Consider the following 22,044-nt stretch of genomic DNA (forward strand, 5'->3'; position numbering starts at 1 on the left):
TTGAGACACTTACTTGTCTGAACTTTATTGTTACTGAAAATGTTCACGAACTGTGAAGAAAAATCTCACAAATGAACAACAACAAATCGGATGTTGATTGCGCGAACCGTGCACGAGAAAACAAACTGAACCAAAATAATAATGGTCACGTGGTATACCAACATCTGTGATGTTTACACAGGAAGATTCCCTCTAAAAATAGATTGGACCTCGCTTGCTTAACGTTTTTTTCTCGACAGCACGTCTTGTGAAAAAATGCAAAAAATGCATTTCGTGGTTTTACAAACATCAGGATTACCAAAAAGCACTTCAGGTGAATGGAAATGTGTATTCTAAATAATAAAATGTAAGTAAAGTGCAATTTTATTTGTGAAAAATGGGGTTTAATAGCGAAAAACAACGCCGTAATGGTTAACAAATAGCCGTAACTAGGGTGTGTCCCTTTAACAGAACTTGCTAGTATTTATTTGCGTAAATGTAATTTTCGCAGTTAAATTAAAAACATGAAAAACTACAAACAAGCGAATAACACACATTTTAAATTTAAACTTCAGTCTCTAAAATGACTTCAACATTAAAGTGACAGACCCTAGTTTTTAAACACTACATTGTAATTTTTCACTGTTAGAGCCATTTTTGACAACTTGTATCAGACATTACTTAGATTTTATTGTTTAGACTATTTATTTCCATACATCCAAAATGTTTCTGGTCAACCTGGTGTTTATAACCCAACAAAATACATTTTTCTTATTTTTAAAAACACATGTACCTTTGAGAAGTAATGGTAATGAAGATGAACTCCAGTCTATTTTAAAGAAGATTTCCCCTTTTCAACATCACAGCATCTTGTTACACTCTATTGTAGCTTTATTCAAATGTGTTACAGGTTTGCAGATTAACCAAACTTGTGTCCAATGTTACAGGTTACGACTAGGGTCTGTAACTTTAAATCTTTAACTTTTACCATCCCCCCAACTCCTATATATACAGGTCTTCAATTTACTACAGACCATATTTAAAATCTAGATCACATTCAAATGCTCTGGAAGGAATTTAGAAGAGTCTAGCAAGACATTACAAGGAAATGTAACTGGTGTGTTTCCACGTTAAACATTACATGCATGTATGAAGAAAAAAAAAGAAAAGGAAAATATACTCCTACCATTGCTTTTTGCATCTTATTACGAAACTGCTTGGAAAAAATACCTTTGTTTATATATGTATATAAAGTAATACATTGATTACAAACACTTTTAAAAATGTTGACAGCAAACCACCCCACCCCAAAAAAACCAAAGACAAAAAACAAAACAAAAACCCAACATGATTTTATTGAAACTCGAATCGTTTTGGTGTTTTGTTTTAGTAAACGATATAACCACACAGAACAGAGATTGCAGCTTTGAATATATGACCTAAAAAACCGTAACAATTTAATGGTTCAGCCATTTTGAAATAGGTTCAAATAGCAAAACATTGAGGGATAATAGCGAAAGGCAGCCAGCCGACAACACAAAAGTTACTAACTTTTTAAATCTTTCTCCAACAGATGCTACAGCATCCATGCCCTGTTGAACTGTAAGACATACATCCTGGATGGACTGCAGACGCTCCTTGAAACTTTTCTTTTCATCCTGAAAATAGATTAATATTATTACTGGCACTTTGTCCCCGAGTGCACCAATAGCCCCGTCGCAATTTAAAAATGGCTGTTTGTTAATACAAACTGTTAAATTAGTTTTCTGTTCATCCTGAAAATATATAACAATACTACAGGCACTGTCATAATTTACAAATTGCTGTACATTAATACAAACTGTTAAATTAGTTCTGAACTGAGCGTCTGCCAGTACACTTTCTTAACTACAGTTACCGGTAATTGGGCTTCCATTTTTGTGGTAGAGCCAGGACGTAGCCTAGTGGTACAGCATTCGCTCGATGTGCGATCAGTGTGGGATTGATCCCCGTCGGTGGGCCCATTGGGCTATTTCTTGTTCCAGCCAGTGCACCACGACTGGTATATCAAAGGCCGTGGTATGTACTATCCTGTCTGTGAGATGGTGCATGTAAAAGATCTCTTGCTGCTAATCAGAAAGAGTAGCCCATGAAGTGGCGAGAGCGGGTTTCCTCTCTCAATATCTGTGTGGTCCTTAACCATATGTCTGAAGCCATATATCCGTAAATAAAATGTGTTGAGAGTGTCATTAAATAAAACATTTCTTTCCATTTTTGTGGAAGACCTGTTTGGCTGAGTGGTTACGGTCGCGGACTGTCAAATGCCATGCGAATCGGTGTAGTATAGGCTCAAATCCTGCCAGATGCCACTTTATGTTTTTATATACTATATTGTGATTACAGGATGTGATATTTTTCAGATCATATACTTTAAGAATTTGATTAGATGTAAATTAATCGAGGTCACGGCACTACATTTATTGACATTTAAGCAAACATACTAGGGTGACACTCATAATTGATGTATGCATTCATAGTAACTTTACATTAAAAGCTGCCCAGCATTAAAAAAACAAAATGTTAAGCACTTGTTTATTTTTATGTAAGGATATCCAAAATGATGTCATTCAGGTTTGACGTCATTTCCATTAAAAAAAAAACCTGCGTCACATATTCTTACATCATTTAAATATCTAGTAATGGCGGACTGGAATTAAAGTTGCATGTACAGTTTACAAAAACTTGTTGTATTAAGCTTGAGATTATATGATAAAAAGATCATTACCCTCATGTGTTTCGGTATTGTGAATATCATATATTAGGAATAAAAAAAATTAATCCTAATATATGATATTGACAATACTGAAAAACACTCTGGTAATAACTTCTATATATAGAGTGTACGGTAAATGAGTTTTTAAATATATGTACTGGATTTTGCACTGCAAAGTTGCTTTACCTTAATAGCCGATGTATTTTTCATGGTTGGGTGTCATTAAACGTTCATTCATTCATCCATCCTACCTTCCTTCTATCTAATAGCTGATGTATTTTTTGTGTGCTGGGGTGTCATTAAGCATCCATCCATCCATCCATCCATCCATCCAAGAGTGGCTTTACAACTCATCGAGTCCAAAATTAAGGGAAGTGGGAATTACCTCACTTGATGCGTGCTCGGTCTAGGATCAATCCCCGTTGGTGGGCCCATTGGACAATTTCTTGCTCCAGCAAGTGTACCACGACTGGTATATGTGCTATCCTGTCTATGGGATGGTGCATATAAAAGATCCCTTGCTACTAATGGAACAAGAGTACTAGTGAGGTACATGATATGCCCATCAGGAGTTTGATGGAAAACCTTATAGATATTAATGAATATGTTACGTGATTATGTGAAATTTTTGCAATGGGATGGATGAACAGTTTGTTTTGGACCAACCACCATCCCAAGTTTTTCCTACATGTGCTTTGATGGTCCTGTATGTATCTGTATGTAAGATATGATCTGGACAAGGATTTATTGTTATGTGCAGTAAATCATGAAAAGTAGGTCACAATGACCTAGTAATGGCACGCTACATACACACCACCATCCCAAGTTGTTGTTACATGTGAGTTTTGATGGTCCTGTATGCAAGATATGGTATGAACAAGGATTTACTGATATGTGCAGTAGACCGTGAAAAGTAGGTAACAGTGACCTAGTAATAGAACGCGACACACAGCCATCCCAAGTTGTTCGTACATGTGAGGTTTGATGGTCCTGTATGCATCTGTATGCAAAGTCTGGACAAGAAAAGTTAAGACACAGATTCACAGACAGACGGATGTATGGACGAACAAACGGACAACACCATACCATAATACGACCCATAGATGGGCGTATAAAAATGTAGCGAGTTTACTTTCTAAGACTATATGTCAAAATTACCAAATGTTTGACATCCAATAGCCGATGATTGATAAATTAATGGGCTCTAGTGGTGTTGTTAAACAAAACAAACTTTATTTTATATTTACTTCATACAGTTGCCTGTTTGATGTGCATGTGCAGTACTTATCCCAGAATGGATTAAAGCTACCGTACATTTTCATCAGTACGTTCCTCGTGTCCGTGAAGCCATGAATTATCAAAACAATGTGTCTGCTATGTCTGTTTCCATGCTATGTGTGAACTGTATGAAGTGTATGACTGTGAAACTATCTTTGTGGGTAATTTTTCAAGGATATGTGAATGACAGATTTAACAGTATTCCACAGAAAAAACGCATCATCATCAATATGAGCAAAAAGTCTAAACTGACCGATGTTTTTTTCTATGTCCTTTCAAAACTAATTCTTATCAATGTGCCTACACAGATGGGTATACCTGCACTGATATTGCAGGGATAATGAAACTATCAACATGGATATGGATTTGCAGATTCACGCATTACGTACATGGAAAGTGTACGTATGGAAACGTAGCTTAAATCCCCTTCTATGGTTGATATAAACCATTGGTATATATAAAGTTATAGTGAAACTATCAACATGGATATGGATTTGTGGATTCACGCATTACGTACATGGAAAGTATACGTATGGAAACTAACTTAAATCCCCTTCTATGGTCAATATAAGCCATTGGTATATATAAAGTAATAGTGAAACTATCAACATGGATATGGATTTGCGGATTCACGCATTACGTACATGGAAAGTGTACGTATGGAAACGTAACTTAAATCCCCTTCTATGGTCAATATAAGCCTTTGGTATATATAAAGTAATAGTGAAACTATCAACAGGGATATGGATTTGTGAATTCATGCATTACGTAGGCCTACATGGGAAAAAAACATATGGAAATGTAGCTTAAATCCCCTTCTATGGTCAATATAAACCATTGGTATATATATATATATAGTTATAGTCTGAACTATAAAACATTCTTTTCCTTTTTCAAAATAACATCTTGTGGACTAAACAGATTTTGTAAAAACATTTTCCAACTGTTGGAAGGAAGCCTTGTATAAAGGCAATGCCCGTAAATGAGGCCACATAGGGTCATTTCCCCGGTTCATGCCAGTATCGATCCACACATTAAACGTAACCTACATTAACATTCCTACAGCATCTCCAAGCAAGGCAGCTGTTGACAGTGTGCTATGTGCTATTCCTGTTCACAGGGATGGGTGATGACCTAATATATTGAGTACCCGGTCACAGAAGAAACAGCCAGGGCCAAATTTATGAAGCCCATTTTTTCTCAAACGCAGTGTTCTAAGCATTTTAAATAATTATATATGTAGTTATATGCGAGTAAGACAAAAACAGGATTTTTTAAATTTGGCTTTATAAGTTTGTTGTTTGTTTAACGACACCACTAGAGATCACACAGATGTATCAATCATCTCACCGGCTATTGGACTGCAAACATTTGGTAATTCTGATATATAGTCTTAGAGAGAAAACCCTCTAGATTTGTCCGTTAGTAGAAAGGGATTTTTTATATGCACCATCCCACAGACAGAATAGCATATACCACGGTCTTTGATATACCAGTCATGGTGCACTGGTTGGAACGAGAAATAGCCCAATAGGCCCACCGATGAGGCAACCATGCATCAGGGCAAACGCTTTATCACTGGGCTATGTCTCGCCCCAACAGCAGAAGAAACCCAATATAATTTTCAACTGTACCATTAAATTTTATTTTTTAAGAAGATATTAAGATATTGATATTGAGGAGAATTACAGATCAGTGTACTGTTTATCACAATAATGCTAACTGTCAACTGTTATGACGAAGTTGGCCTACTCGATGGTTGCGTTGTAATTACCCCCACTCATGACTTACAAAGGGTGAACTCAGATTAACAACTACTGGGTTATATGACGAGAATAGAATTGTAAAAACGCTCAGACTAGCGACTACACAGTTGTAGAAGTAGTGAGAGCAGAAAGTTGGCTAACTGGCAGTTGGTAGTCTGAACCTAGCAAAATACTACTGTCGTGGTATGTGCTTTCCTGTCTGTGGGAAAGTGCATATCAAACATCCCTTGCTGCATTAGAAAAAATGTAGCGGGTTTCCTCTGATGACTACGAGTCAGAATGACCAAATGTTTGACATCCAACAGCCGATGATTAATTAATCAATGTGCTCTAGTGGTGTCGTTAAACAAAACACACTTTAATAAATCAATGTTCTCTAGTGGTATCGTGAAATAACTTTATTTAATCAATGTGCTCTAGTGGTGTCGTTAAACAAAACACACTTTAATTAATCAATGTGCTCTAGTGATGTTGTTAAATAAAACAAACATTTATTTACAGAATTAAATGTTTAGTGTTCGTCCGGGAAGTTAAGCTAGTGCAGGCATCCATGCAGATGTATGTTACTTAATTGCTACGTCTTGCTGACACTTCGGACGAGATGTTTACGCAGAATATAATGAACAAGTACATGTATCTACTATCATTTTTCACTTTAACTTATTTTCATGCTTATATCCAATTACAGTTCAAGCACACTGTCTTGGGCACACACCTCAGCTATCTGGACTGTCTGTTCACGACAGTGGGTTACTTGTTAATGGTTAGTAAGACAGAAGAGGGTGTAGTGGCCTTACATCTACCCACTGAGTCGTTAAAACTCGTACTGGGTGGGAGTCTGTACTGGACTGTGAACCCTGTATCTGCCAGCCTTATGTCCGATGGCTTAACCACGACACCATCGAGGCCAGTATCTACTATCAAAATCATTTTAAATGTTCGTTTTAGATCAGTTGGTAGGTAAATGAACTCCGCTAAGACTGTCCTTGGTACAACTCACCTCTGCTGGTTGAATGACCTGTTAGATTTAACCACATTTAACCATGTTCTGGGATGAGTCTATGAGATCATTGTCCTTGTAGCTATACAACTTTGGACAAAAATAAAAACCCAGGTTACTGCATAAAGCTGGTCACATTAGGCCACAAAACAAAGATAGTTGCTGAGTGTCCTTGCTGACCCATCTGTAAAGTCCTACACAATATAATTATTTATTTTTTGGCATCCATTTTGAATTTGTGACCCACTTCTGTGACCAATGTCACTCTTCAAGTACTGTAAGAACATTGTAGAAAATTGCTGAAAATAGCATTTCCACTAAAATATCACTCTCAAAACTAATTACCAACATGAAACATTGGAGAAAACCTTGCTGTGGGAAAGTGTTTTGCGTTGTAGAATAAATTCTACCTTGTTTTAAAAATATAAAAAAATAAAAACAAAAACCTCCTGCCAACATATATTTTTGTAAAAAAAAACCCCACCAGAATGAAAAAAAAAGAGGAAATGCCTTAGCTCTTTACTTGTGGGGTGGGACGTACACCAGTGGTAAAGGGCTTGCCTTATGTGCGGTTGGGTTTGGGATCAATCCCTGTTGGTGGGTTCGTTGAACTATTTCTCATTCCAACCAGTTCACCATGACTGGTATATCAAAGGCTATCAACGGTATGTGCTATCCTATGTGGGATGGTGCATAGAAAGATCCCTTGCTACTAATGGAAAAATATATCGCCTTTCCTCTCTACAACTTATATGTGAAATTACCAAATGTATAACATCCACTAGCTGATGGATAATAAATCAATGTGCTCTAGTGGTGTCGTTAAACAAAACAAACTTTTATCTCTTTACTTGCAGCTGTCAAAAGACAGTTTTCCCTAACCCTTGCCACTAGCAAAATTGTTTTAAATGTTTTGGATGAATTTTAATGATTTTAATTATTAGAGAATTTGTTTTGTTTGGCGATACAACTAGAGCACATTGATTTATTAATCATCAACTATTGGATGTCAGACATTTGGTAATTTTGATGTATAGTCTCAGAGTGGAAACCCGCTACCATTTTTCATTAGTAGCAAGGGATCTTTTATCTGCACCATCCCACAGACAGGATAGCACATACCATAGCCTTTGATATACCAGTCCTGGTGCATTGGCTGGAATGAGAAATAGCCCAAATGTCCCACCGACGGGGATCGATCCCATTAATTCTTAGAGTATGATAGTGGAGACACACTGACTGACATTTGGATTGAAATAATAGTCTTGTAGCAAATCCTGCTGGTAGTGGCTTAGTAACATGTGACCTGGATCCATATTTTCTACTAACAACATTCAGAAACGTGTTAATCACAAAACGGTTACTATGGTCATGAGATACATACATGTACAAGCAACAAATGCAACAAGGACAGCTTGTTTCAGTTTTATTTTACTCGATTTGATCAGGGTTTTTTTAAATATTTATTAATGTTTTATACAAATAAAAATATGAATACTTATTTTTTTAAATTCAATTTCAGGCACACATAATCAAACATCATTATCAGGACCTCTGTTATCTTGTTAGACTTGGGCCCAGATTTCCGAAGCTATTTTAGCGCAACAATATCGTAAAACTGTCTGTTAAACCTGGAGCCCAGAGTTCCGAAGGTATTTTAGCACAACGATATCATAAAACTGTCGTAGAGTATATGGCATGCGTTGTTGTGATGACGTAGCTTATGATGGTTTTACAATATCATAGCAATAAGATAGCTTCGAAAATCCGTAGCCGGAATAATATCTCAAAGTTAAGAAATAATTCAATGGCCACAGATGAAAAGTAGGTCATGAAAACAAAATGTAATATTAGTGACCAGGTACTAAAACTGGCCCTAAAATGTTGTAGGTTTCCTCTCTAAAAGACTATGTTAAAATTACCAAATGTATGACACCCAATAAATCAGTGTGCTCTAGTGGTGTCATTAAACGAAGAAAGACATTAAAACTGGCCCTAGGATTAGCATGGCACAATAATCTACAACAGTGACCTCCATTTAAAATGTATGCTAAACATCAGCTGAAACCATATTCTAAGGTTTCAATGGAGAATATGAGGTGGTGGGGTGGTGGATGTAGCCCAGTCATAAAGAACCCGCTCGATGAGCGGTTGGTCTGGGATCGATCCCTGTCGGTGGGCCCACTGGGCTATTTCTTGTTCCAGCCAGTGCACCACAGCTGGTAGATCAAAGGTTGTGGTATGAACTACCTTTGCTGCTAATCGAAAAAGAGTAGCCCATGAAGTGGCAACAGCGGGTTTCCTCCCTTAGTATCTGTGTGGTCCTTAACCATATGTTTGACGCCATATAACCATAAAATAAAAAATGTGTTGAGAGCGTTATTAAATAAAACATTTCCTTTCTTCAATGGAGAATATGTAAAATATTAGAAAAACATCGATTAACAGAGGAAAACTCTACAAATGATTTAAGGATTAATGAAATGGGCCCTTGTTACTTGAACGTCATGGCAACACCAGACAAACTGTATGTGTGTGACTTCATTAGAGATTTCAATCTAGACTAAAGGTTTTGTTATATGGACAGACTCAGATGTCCCTTTCTATATTTTCATATTTGTTAAAAAAAAAAATTAAACTTAAACAAAAAACAACTGAAATTTATGAGGCAAAACTAAATATGAGTATGACTATGATATGACTATATACTATACATGTGTAATCCATCGACAAAGCTAAAACCAAAATGTTTTCATTGTTAAAGACAATGATCATAGTTTCCACGGTACCCTATATACCTTTTGTTTTGAATTAAAGGAATTTTGAGTTACTACTGCAGAAACATATTTCATTTGTAATACTGTAAATCATAACATATTAGCAATCTAAAAATTTAGAGAAATCCAAAAAAGTGACATATTAACAACATAAAAACTTTAGCGAGGATATCAAATCAAAAACAAAAAATTGAGCTTAAGTTGTAAGATCAGCTGATATAATTTTTTTTATAAATTTTGACATTATGCAGCTTACAGACAAGTTACATTTTAAGATTTAATAGAAACCTACATGCTAACAAATACTGTTGTTCACTGTCATTTGGGTTTAATAATAGAAAATCACTGGTTATTCATACAGATGTTTTAAGTATGTAACCTCCCTGAAATGGCTGCAGAATAGTATTTCAGAGCTTGTAGATTTCAAATTTTGTAGGGGTGGGTCATGCCCCCCACATTCCATAGTGTCCTTGCATGCTCAATGGTACCAAGAATTCATCGCCCCCCCCCACACCCCCCCCACCAATTAAAAAAAAATATATATATATATATATTTTTTAAATCCTAGCTACAGCCCTGAACAGCTATATGTAACTATTTTTTGTGTTCAGTTATTCAGTGACCACAAAAATCTTACAAATATTTTTGTGAAGTGTATTGTACATCTGTTTAAAATTAGTGTCACGAAATGTTATATATAGCGACATGTACGGCCTCGATAAATTCGCTTACATTTTATACTAACCAACATTTTCAGATTTACGGTCCATAAAAGATCGTAACACACTGCCCTGACCTATGTTTAATTTGGCAGCAGGATATTGCAATCGATATTTCAACCAAATGTCAATGCTGCCATTCTAAGCTTTTAGCTTTTGTGCATCAAAATGCATATTTTGTATAGTGCACATACATGCAATGCAAATTTAATTTTGGTTTTGTGATTTAAAGAAACATAAATTATCTGTGACTGGCAAAAAGCGTGTAAAAAAAAGGGTGCATTAAAATGAAAACTGTATATTAAAATGAAAATATTAACATAAGATTACACTGCATAATAAAAAAGAAGAAAAAAAGAAGAATATATACAACTAAATTAAATGACCTAATTTTAGTGACAACCCATATGCCAAAGCCAAATAAAAATTTACCTTTTTCTGTTGATGATAATAGATAAACATAGAAAATAAGTAAAACATAGTCACACAAAAAGCACAATAAATGATATAACAAATTACAAAAATGTACACAGAACATTTTATTTACTACACAGACAATCAATGCATGCTATAGAACAGACCATGCAAACACAATAAGTGTTAATCTTTCATATCTAAAATACCAATCACATTAGTCCTTACAGAGACAAACATAAAGTAAAAAATAAAAAATATTTTGCAAGCATTTCAAAATGAGGCTGGATTATGTTAATTAGGGAAAACTCTATCAAAATTAGAATAACTGTGTTTCCATATCTACAGATGTCTCCATCCTTTAAATATGATAGAAATCAGTCATGTGTTGTGTCTAAGACTCTGTCTGTCGGTATATATGTTTGTTGGTCTCTGTTTGTACCTGTCAAACTGTTTGTGTCTCTGTCTGTCTGTATGTTTGTCGGTCTCTGTTTGTACCTGTCCAACTGTTTGTGTCTCTGTCTGTCTGTCTGTCTGTCTGTATGTTTGTCTATCTCTGTCTGTCTGTATGTTTGTCTGTCTCTGTTTGTACCTGTCCAACTGTTTGTGTCTCTGTCTGTACCTGTCCAACTGTTTGTGTATATGTCTGTTTGTATGTCTGTTTGTCAGTATCTGTCAAACTGTCCGTTTGTATGTCTGTCCATCTGTATCTGTCCAACTGCCTGTGTCTCTGTCTGTCCATCTGTATTTGTCTGACTGTCTGTGTCTCTGTCTGTCCATCTGTATTTGTCTGACTGTCTGTCCATCTGTATTTGTCTGTCTGTCTGTCCATCTGTATCTGTCAGACTTCCTGTGTCTCTGTCTGTCCATCTGTATTTGTCCGACTGTCTGTGCCTCTGTCTGTCCATCTGTATCTGACCAACTGTCTCCGTCTCTGTCTGTCCATCTGTATCTGTCTGTCCATCTGTATCTGTCCAACTGTCTGTATCTGTCCAACTGTCTGTGTCTGTCTGTCCATCTGTATCTGTCCATTTGTCTGTGTCTATGTCTGTCCATCTGTTTCTGTCCGATCGTCTCCGTCTCTGAATATTTATACATTACAACTGCATGTATCGAAGTTGTGGTATGTGTAATCTAGTATGAGTGAAAGTGTATACAAAGATGTCGTTACAAACGACAATGAAAGTTAGAGCAATGGATTTCTCCTCCATTAAACGTGTATGCCAATATTACCACACCTACATGCACCCCAGTGTATTTAATTGTTCTCTAGGAGACATTGATCTTTTTGTAATGAAACAATAATGTTAGTGATTTTTATCTTTAAGTGGTTAAAAGTAAAAGCAATTTTGACTTTTGTACCAGTTATCATATATGACACCAATATATAACCAACAGCTTAGAATACGTTGAAGTTTTATGATGCAAAAGTTCCTTTCATTTATAAAATTAGTCTGATTGTTCAAAACTTACCTTATCCTTATCTTCATCATCATCGTCTTCATCATCATCGAAATATTCCTACAACAGTAACATCAATGAATACTAAATATCCATTTTATTCTGATATCGAAATGTTACATTATTTTAAGATAAAGATTACTTAATGTTTGTTTGCTAAGCAAGGTAGTCAGTTTGTGGTCCCAACCCTGACATTACCTGTTTAAACTGTTTAAAAAAAATTAATAATAATTAAAAAAACACAGAATATTAACAAACATCTTGAACAAAATCTTATTAATATTTTGAACTATATTCAGTAGAGATGTGCAAAATTAATGTTAAAACCCATTCTTGACTGCAGTCAAGATGCGACAGGTCTTTGTAAACACAGCTGTCAACATTCACAGGAGTTATCTATCTTGATTCTGTGAAACCTAGAACATAGTAGAATGACAATCGAACACGTCCAGTGTATTTTGTTGACTGGTATTTAAGCTGTTATAGCAATATTGAAAAGAAAACAAAAAACTGTCTAAATTTGTGTAACAGTTATTGATGATGTAACGTGCACATGGGTCCTATTTCATCTATTTGTAAAATATTCCTTTTAAAACATGTTGGATATTATTATTTAATGAAAACTGAAGATTTATAAATGATATTCACCGAAAATAACTGATAATACAGACTTTGAAGTAGATGACGGATGGGATTACTCATCGTTGATTGAAAGTAAAAATAAACTTTGTGAAAGAGTCATAAACAATGACGTCATGGAACATGATGGTAGGGTTTTAAAAATATATTTTTAAATATTAATTAAGTTCTTCTGTAAATTTTATTTGGGCAACTAAGATATCCCTTATAATATTACACACACCAAGAGAGGGGTACATTAGTTGTTTTTGTACAATTTTCGGTTAAAAAATGTAGGTTCAAAATTACGTATTTCACGTTGGAAACTTGGGTCAGTGATGACGTTTTCTGGCTGTAAAACTGGATGGATAAGAGTTAACGAAGTTCGACATACTCACATCTTCAGCAGGCTCCCTAGCACCAAGTATTTGAGCAATGATGAGGTTTTTTAAAAATATGATCAGAATGGTGATGGGAAGCATATACAGCTCAAAGTTCCACACAGCCACAAGAAATACCTGGAAAAAACCCCGGGAAAATTATTAAAATATTTTATTTATTTATTTATTTCATTGTTAGGGTTGACCACCCTGTTACAAGAAGAGTAGCGCGGACATCAACACATACATATGAAATATGGACACCAATCATAATATCTATGCATAGTAACCAAATGACTTCAATTAATTATTACAGAATACTTCCCGAACTCTAAGTGCTTCACAAATGAATTTACGTATAATTCCATTTCAGTGGATGACATTCTGTATTTAATAAAATTATAATTTTTAATCTACTGGGATGACACCTGTATTTTGGAGAGATATTTTATTCTTAAATCCCTATATAAATAAAGATGAATAAAAACTAGAATGGCTATTTGTAGGATAGTAAAAGAACTTCCATTTTTGTCTTGTGTTTAAGTTCTGGGTGAAATAATTTTCATAAACATGATACGAAATGGTAGAGAGTTTAATATCCTATTTATTACCCATAATCAATCTTAAATTAGAATGACTAAGCAATGATTGTTTGCATGTAAACAGTGTCATATTTATAGGATACGAAACATGCTTCCATTTTTGTCTCGTGTTTAAGTTCTGAGTGAAATAATTTTCATAAACATGATATACGAAATGGTAGAGAGTTTAATATCCTATTATTTACCCATAATCAATTATTTACCCATAATCAATCTTAAATTAGAATGACTAAGCAATCATTGCTTGCATGTAAACAGTGTCTCATGTATCCTATTTATTACCTATAATCGATCTTAATTTATATCACTCAACTTGTTTGGTTGATGTTACTTAAGGTTGTAGTGCACCAATCGCTGACGTCATCGTGTGATGTCAAAATGTTACATCCCACTTGGCATTCTAGTGGGACGTATCACTTTAATATGTACCAAGATATTTTTAAATACATGGGTAACATATCATTAATAATAACATCTGTAATAACATCTTGAGAGTTTAACATCCTAGCATAACAGCAGTATGAAGCGATGCTCTGGCATGAAAGTAGCTAACTGAATGAACATTTTAGCTGATTTTTTTTTTTGTGCACGATAGTTGTCAAGGGAGAGAACTCCCTAAAACTAGAAGTCACATGTCCCTCTCAATATTGTTGTATTTTTCACAGAATATATTCTGACATACAAATTGTATTGAACTGCATGGAGTAATTAATGGTGGTATGCAATCTTTACTTTCTGCTTTGTTCTACACAGATGAGTTGATTTTGATTTTTTTTTTTTTTTTACACGGCAGTCGTCAAGGGAAAGAACTCCCCAAAACTAGTAGTCTTATAACCCTCTCAATATTCTTGTATTTTTCACAGAATATATTCGGACATAAAAATTGTATGGAACTGCATGGAGTAATTAATGGTGGTGTGTAATCTTTACTTTCTGCTTTGTTCTACACAGATGAGTCACCATGTTGATTTTTATTATTATTTGTTTTTTTTTACAAGGTACCGTAGTTGTCAAGGGAAAGAACTCCCTAAAACTAGAAGTCACACGTCCCTCTCAATATTGTATTTTTCACAGAATATATTCTGACATACAAATTGTATTGAACTGCATGGAGTAATTAATGAGAGTGAGCAATCTTTAAGTTTTATTGTTCTACACAGACTGAGCCACGTACTATAAACGCTGTGATGCTCCTCGGTGTGGACTCCCAGTTGAAGCAGCTCTGTATGAACCGACCAGTTTCCATAATGGCCGACACGATCTGAGAAACACGGTCAATGTTTCTCTTCATTATCTGAAGGACAAAAAACCACCACACAAAAACATTAGGAGCTGAATTTTCTTAAAACACAGCTGTTTAAGCATTGCAAATGTATGTACAATAAAGTATTCTTATAACGAACCGAAAGGGACCATGGCAGTTAGTTTGAAACAGCAGTAGTTCGTTGTACACATTTGCATACGTTTGTTATTAATGTATTGGGAGATAAAACAGGACGTTACGATAAGTTCGTTCTATGTAGTGGTTCGTTGTGAGCATGTTCATTGTAAGTGTACTTTACTGTAGTTACATGCGTGTAAGACATGAACAGGCTATGTAAACTCGGTCATAAATGTTAACACAGTTGGCGTCTGGTTGTCATGTGAAAAGAATACAAATTTGATTTAAAAAATATCTAAGAAGATGTGAAAATGTATATAAATATTACATAAAATTATAATGCTAAAGAAAGTTTATTTTGTGTTCCTAAGAATTAATATTTTCTTCACTAGGTTGATTATTTATTTTTGAGTTTATTTGTCTACATTGTGATTGCAGGAACAAATAAATAATTTAATTAACATTCATACATAGATGCACACACACACACATGCATGAATGCACAAGACACACACACACACACACACGCACGAACGCACAAGACACACATATGCACAAGACACACACACACACAGTGTATGGACAGATAAACAACACACAAAAACGTATGGACATACACAATGTTGATGACACACAAAAAATAAGACACATACCGAAAACATCAATCACATACAAAATAACTAAACAAACTGAGTTTACACAAATAACTTTGCATAAAACATTTATGAAAACATTGGCAATGTTGCCTTTATAAGTGAAAAAAACCTAGAAATAGTTGGCAATAATACTCACTGAAATCTTGAACTTCTGATCAGGTTGCATATATTTTTCTTCCCTAGGATTTACTGTCCTGATGGCTGCCTTGATCTAGAAAATGGGTGGAAAAGAAAAGGAATGTTAGCAACAACCTCAATATACAGATACATGTAATCATATTCTATGGTTATTTAGCTTAGCTTAGTAACTGGTTTAACGTGTCCATATACTATTAGGGTTTCGAACATGCCTATCCCGAGTCCGGCCTCCGATAGGATCGAGGGTCTGACTCGGGATATGGTTATTTAAGTGTATTGTAAAAATATTTGTTACCCCATCTCATTTCCTCTCCATCTGGCAACTCCTGCTATCTTTCAACTTCTTTTGTTGTCCACCTCTACATCCCAGTCCTTGTCTCTCTAACTGCAACATGTGCTTGTATCCTGTGGCTATCCATGCCATGAACCTGTCATCTGTGCTATTTCCCATTAGGTTCAACTGGCTGAAATCATGTTGCAATGACTACACCTTGATGTTAGGGGCAGGACATAGCTAAGTGGTAAAACGCTCTTCTGATGCGTGGTTGGTCTAGGATCGATCCCCATTGGTGGGCCCCATTCAGCTATATCTCGTTCGAATCATTGCAGCTGGTATAGCAAAGGCTGTGGTATGTACTATCCTGTCTGTGGGATGGTGCATATAAAAAAAAACTTGCTACTCGGGTTTCTTCAAAATGACCTAATGTTTGACATCAATAATCTATGATTAGTACATCTAAATCAATGTGCTCAAGTGGTGTTGTTAAACAAAACAAACCTCAACTTTTAACAGTCTGGGCCCAATTGTTCAAACCATAGTTAAATTAACCCTGGGTTAGTCTAGATTTTACTTTTAATTATTTTTACACAAATACAAAATACAGTTTAGATGTGATTGTGTATGGATACCTTTGGTTATCCTAAATCAAGCTATTTCTTGTTCCAGCCAGTGCACCACGACTGGTATATCAAACGCTGTGATATGTGCTATCCTGTCTGTGGGATGGTGAATATAAAAGATCCCTTGCTACTAATGGAAAAATGCAGCTGGTTATCTCTCTAAGACTGTATGTCAAAATTACCAAATGTTTAACATCCAGTAGCCTATGATTAATAAATCAATGTGCTCTAGTGGTGTCATTAAACAAAATAAACTTTTAACTTTTAACAGCCTTGGACCTACTTCACAAAGCTCTCTTAGGCTCTGCTAGACAACAAAGCATCCTCTTTGTAAGTCTTTTAGCACTGCACTGTGAGATTGCAAAGTTATGAGAGTTTAGTGAGTTAGGCCCCTGATGTATGGATACCTTTGGTTATCCTAAATCAAACTTCAACATATGTTTTCAACTATTATTCAGTTGTTGGTTTTGAATTTGTTTGTTAATCACTGATAAAGCTAACTAATGTTTGAACAACAGGGCCCTGTTCCACGAAGCGATCTTAGCCCTGAGATCACCTTAAGTGTATAACGACTGTATATACTTAAGGTGATCTTAGCGCTAAGATCGCTTTGTGGAATGAGGCCCTGGTCCCTGATGTTGAGTTAATGGCACAGAACTCACGTGGTTGAACACAACATGCATCTCCAGGAGAATAGCACCTTTAGACCGGTGGAGAAGTTTTTTGTCCTTCAGAGCATACCACCGTCTCTCACCATTCCGCACCTAGAAAAAACACAATAAATTAATGTACCTGTGTTATCTGGAATCTCAGCACACAACAAAAACATGAGCTATTGTGTTAAACAGATGTAGGTAAATAAACAAATTTAATTAACAAAAATCAATATTAAAAGCATATAATTAAACTGGTAAAACAGAGTAAAAAGAAATGCAGAAAATAATATCACAGATCGTGTCATGGACACAATTCTCTGGTGAAGTTAAGAATTGTACCCATGATAAGTGTGCTTGAAAAATATTCTGATGGAAGCATGCCAAAATTACCCATATTGATACTAATATCACACATGTATTTAAAAGTTTATATAACTGAACATACATATAATGTACATGTACATGTACATATATGCACTTTCCCACAGACAGGAAAGCACATACCATGGACTTGTTTGTGGTACATTGGTTGGAACAAGAAAAAATCTACTCAATTGAATGGAAGGAAATGTTTTATTTAACGATGCAATCAACACATTTTATTTACAGTTATATGGTGTCGGACAACACAGATATTGAGAGAGGAAACCTACTGTTGCCACTTCATGGGCTACTCTTTTCGATTAGCAGCAAGGGATCTTTTATATGCACCATCCTATAGACAGGATAGCACATACCACAGCCTTTGATGTACCAGTTGTGGTGCACTGGCTGGAACGAGAAATAGCCCAATGGCCAACTGACGGGGATCGATCCTAGTTTTGGGGGGCTTGGCCAGTTGAATGGATTCACTGAGGTGGTTTGATCCTGCGACGCAAGCACCCCAAGCGAGCACTCAACCACCAGAGCTAAATCCTGCCCTCCATCTATCTCTACTTGTATAAGCATGGTAGTATGCTTTATAGACGAGACAATAACATGACAACACCTACTCGTAAGATTGGTATGTTGACTCTCCCCAGAAACTCAACCTTCTTGTCCCTGTCTTCATCATACACCGTCACCTCCAGGATGCTGTGGACGTCCTTCACATTGCTGAAAATAAGAAAACCAGTATATACAATCACACTAACATGTCCCTGACACTGCTGAAAATAAGAAAACCAGTCAATACAACCAAAACTGCTATCCGGACATTAAAAAACTAATGTTAGCTGAACCCAATCTATATATAACAGAATCTTACTCTTGTTGGTATCTGCTGAAATATGCTTTGATGGGCATTAAAGTTATTTTCATGTTTAACTATTCAGTTACAGATTAATTAAAATATTTTTAAAAATTTAGGTGTAAATAATCTTATTCTGGAGTCTTGTTGGTATCTGATAAAAAACAGAAGAGCATTATAGCTATATTTCAATTTTAAACTGTTCATCTACACAATACTTATAACATCTTTTTTAAATAATAATTTTTTAAAGATTGTCACGGGGATCCTATAATACCCGTAACTGAATGAAACACGATTGTCCAAATATCTCTCCTAACTGTATATCTATTAGCTCTCTCTGTAACAGGCAGTTATACCCGCTGGCTCATCTAGGTATGATCAGAGATAAGATCTTATATAAAGTATATATTATTATAGCACGTTTAGTTCACTAGAAAACACAACAAAAACACAATACACTTTGGAATCTGTATTAACCTACGCTGACAAATGTACTGCCGCAGTAGTTAATTAACAACAACAAATAATAACAACCCAGAACTGATCACTTAATTAGTTAATCTCTAGGTGTCTAGTTTACTCAATATGCTAATCACTTCACCGTGACACAACACTCACACGTGTGATAATTGAGAAACGCTTCCAGGAGAACTTAATTAATAAAGGAATTACAACTCTATTCCTAACTGGTTAATTTTTAATTAACCCTTACTACTCATTCAGTAACCTAGTAACACAGAATTAATACTGGTACCTATCACAATAAAGACACTAACCTACAGTTTACCTAGGTCCTCTAGGATGACTGGCTAAGCTTTATATATTTATTTAGACAGCGAGCCTACAGTTTACTGCGTCAGATGACCGGCAGCACCGTCTAAATAATATTGGTATAATACAGTATTAAAATATTTAAAGTCACATCAATCACATCAAGGTTATACAACAGAGCAGAAAATATATAATTACCGAGTCCGGACGGACTAACGTTCCCCTTGGAAGCCTTCCTATGTTTCTCCCCGATATCTCTAAAACCCTAGCTATTTATCATAAAACCTGAATATCGCCTGGGGGTACATCGCGGCACCGAATCCCTACAAGTGCTATTTCCACAGCGACCAAGCGGTATTTTTTTTCTCAGATGGTCAGACTTAATGTCGCCAGTTCGCTAGAGATTCCATGGTCGCGCGGAGGTATTACGTAACTACTGGCCACATGGCCTCTGCACCTGGGCTGGGTGTGTATTAGAAACTGCACACGGCCGTCGCGCAGAGGTATCACATAACAAAGTACCCACCTGAGCTTAAGTGCATATTGGAACTGCACACGGCCCTCTAAAACAATTAATATCGCCACAGGCGAAAACAAAATTAAGAGCATGTTCCGTCACAAAGATACTCACATGATATACTGTGTTAATACTCACAGGATATACAGAGTTAATACTCACATGACAAACAGCATTAATACTCACAGGATATACTGAGTTAATACTCATATGACATACAGAGTTAATACTCACATGACATACAGAATTAATACTCACAGAATATACAGAGTTAACACTAAACTGACATACAGAGTTAATACTAACAGGATATACTGAGTTAATACTCACACGATATACTGTGTTAATACTCACAGGATATACAGTTAATACACACATGGCATATATAGTTAATACTAATAGGATATACAGAGTTAATACTCACAGGATATACTACGTTAATACTCACAAAGTAAAAACCTTGTTCCAATCTGGGTTGAGAGTCTTGTATTCTGTCTGCGTCTGTAAGCGAGTGTTGACGAGTTCCAACACACAGAACGGATCACTGAGACCGCCGAAGTCTGCAGCCTTCAAACCCTGAGCCTTGAACACTGAAATAGTAACACACAGTGTGCATTACAGTTTAACATGACTGGTATATCAAAGGTCGTGGTATGTGCTATCCCGTCTGTGGCATGGTCCATATAAAAGATCCCTTGCTACTAATGGAAATACTATATGTCAGAATTACCAAAATGCTTGACATCCAATAGCCGATTATTAATAAAGCAATGTGCTCTAGTGGTATCGTTAAACAAAACAAACTTTCATTAGTCTTGAAAGTACAGAAAGAAAGAGAACTGAATGATTTCATTTCTTTTCAACTTATTTTCGTGCTTATATCCAAATAAGGTTCAAGCACGCTGTCTTGGGCACACATCTCAGCCATCTGGGATGTCTGTCCAGGACAGTGGGTTAATTGTTAGTGTAGTGTAGTTGTTAAAACTCGCTCTAGGATCAGTACCGGGCTGCAAACCCTATACCTACCAACCTTGTGTCTGATGGCTTAACCACGACACCACTGAGGCCGGTACTGAATGCAAATATTCTTTCAAATGGCAAAAATATGAAAAGGGAGATAATTCACTTAACTAACAAGTTCTAAGAGTTACTGCCCTTTTTATTTTCAAAAATCTCATTAAGAAACATGCTATAGTTTTTATTTTTATTTTAGTTGATGTTTAATTGCCTTGATTTGGGTATTTAATGTGACAAATGAATATATATGACTATAAAATATTCACTATTTCTATTTATTCCATCTTAGTTATGCTTGGAACATTTTGATTACCCTTTGTAAATGTAAGTTAAGAACCTTTTTTTACAATGCCTGGTGGTATACCTATTTACTTTTTAAAGTACTAACCTTTTACCTGCAACCATCCAATATCCTTCAGACTCTTAAATGACTGCAACAATCCCTGAAATAACAAGAAGCGATTAAAACATTAATATGAAACGGTATTTAAAAATCAGGAGGCAAAAAGTAATAGGTTAAAACTCTATTTCATAAATAAATATGTAACTTTTGTATTGCTTGTCACAAGATAAAACTTTGTATATAATTTTTTTTTGAAATTTATAAATTCCTAAATATTAATGCTAAGTAACCGAGTTGGGCAGGTTTATATCACTTCATAAGCTAGTTTTTAGTCATGGATAAAAAAAACCCCATAGAAATTATATGACAGCAAAATAAAGAAATTTATCTTGTCATAACATCTTGCATAGCGATTGTAGATTAAATTTGTTCAACACAACCTCAACGTGCTGTTCAACACAACCTCAACATGCTGTTGAACACAACCTCAACATGATGTTTAACAGCAGATATGCAGGGCAACCAAATTAATGGATAAAAAATGTGTGGAATTTTCAGATATTTTTGTTTTAAGCTTGCGAATACTCGTTTACATGTATCATTTAAAGCATACAAAAACATAATTTTTTTTATATATATATTTGCAAAATAATAACAACCAAAAAGCTACATATATTGTTAAAGTTTA

At 35.4% G+C, this 22,044-nt stretch overlaps 1 protein-coding gene across 4 annotated transcripts in view; it reads right to left on the minus strand.

Moving 5' to 3' along the window:
• Positions 1-22,044, minus strand: part of LOC121385914 (multiple C2 and transmembrane domain-containing protein 1-like) — a 158,142-nt gene that overhangs the window by 9,083 nt on the left and 127,015 nt on the right. For 3 of the 4 annotated variants that reach the window (XM_041516728.1, XM_041516708.1, XM_041516719.1), the window contains 10 exons: positions 21,402-21,456; positions 20,445-20,586; positions 18,470-18,572; positions 17,484-17,585; positions 15,920-15,994; positions 14,921-15,040; positions 13,163-13,282; positions 12,159-12,206; positions 10,704-10,709; positions 1,531-1,637 (listed from right to left, as the gene is read on the minus strand). In XM_041516728.1, the coding sequence (XP_041372662.1) occupies positions 1,531-1,637; positions 10,704-10,709; positions 12,159-12,206; positions 13,163-13,282; positions 14,921-15,040; positions 15,920-15,994; positions 17,484-17,585; positions 18,470-18,572; positions 20,445-20,586; positions 21,402-21,456 (878 nt within the window). The remainder of the gene's footprint in view (positions 1-1,530; positions 1,638-10,703; positions 10,710-12,158; positions 12,207-13,162; positions 13,283-14,920; positions 15,041-15,919; positions 15,995-17,483; positions 17,586-18,469; positions 18,573-20,444; positions 20,587-21,401; positions 21,457-22,044) is intronic. The other variant, XM_041516712.1, reaches the window with a different exon arrangement.

Source organism: Gigantopelta aegis, chromosome 2 (assembly GCF_016097555.1).
Source record: "Gigantopelta aegis isolate Gae_Host chromosome 2, Gae_host_genome, whole genome shotgun sequence".
Classification (NCBI taxonomy): domain Eukaryota; kingdom Metazoa; phylum Mollusca; class Gastropoda; order Neomphalida; family Peltospiridae; genus Gigantopelta; species Gigantopelta aegis.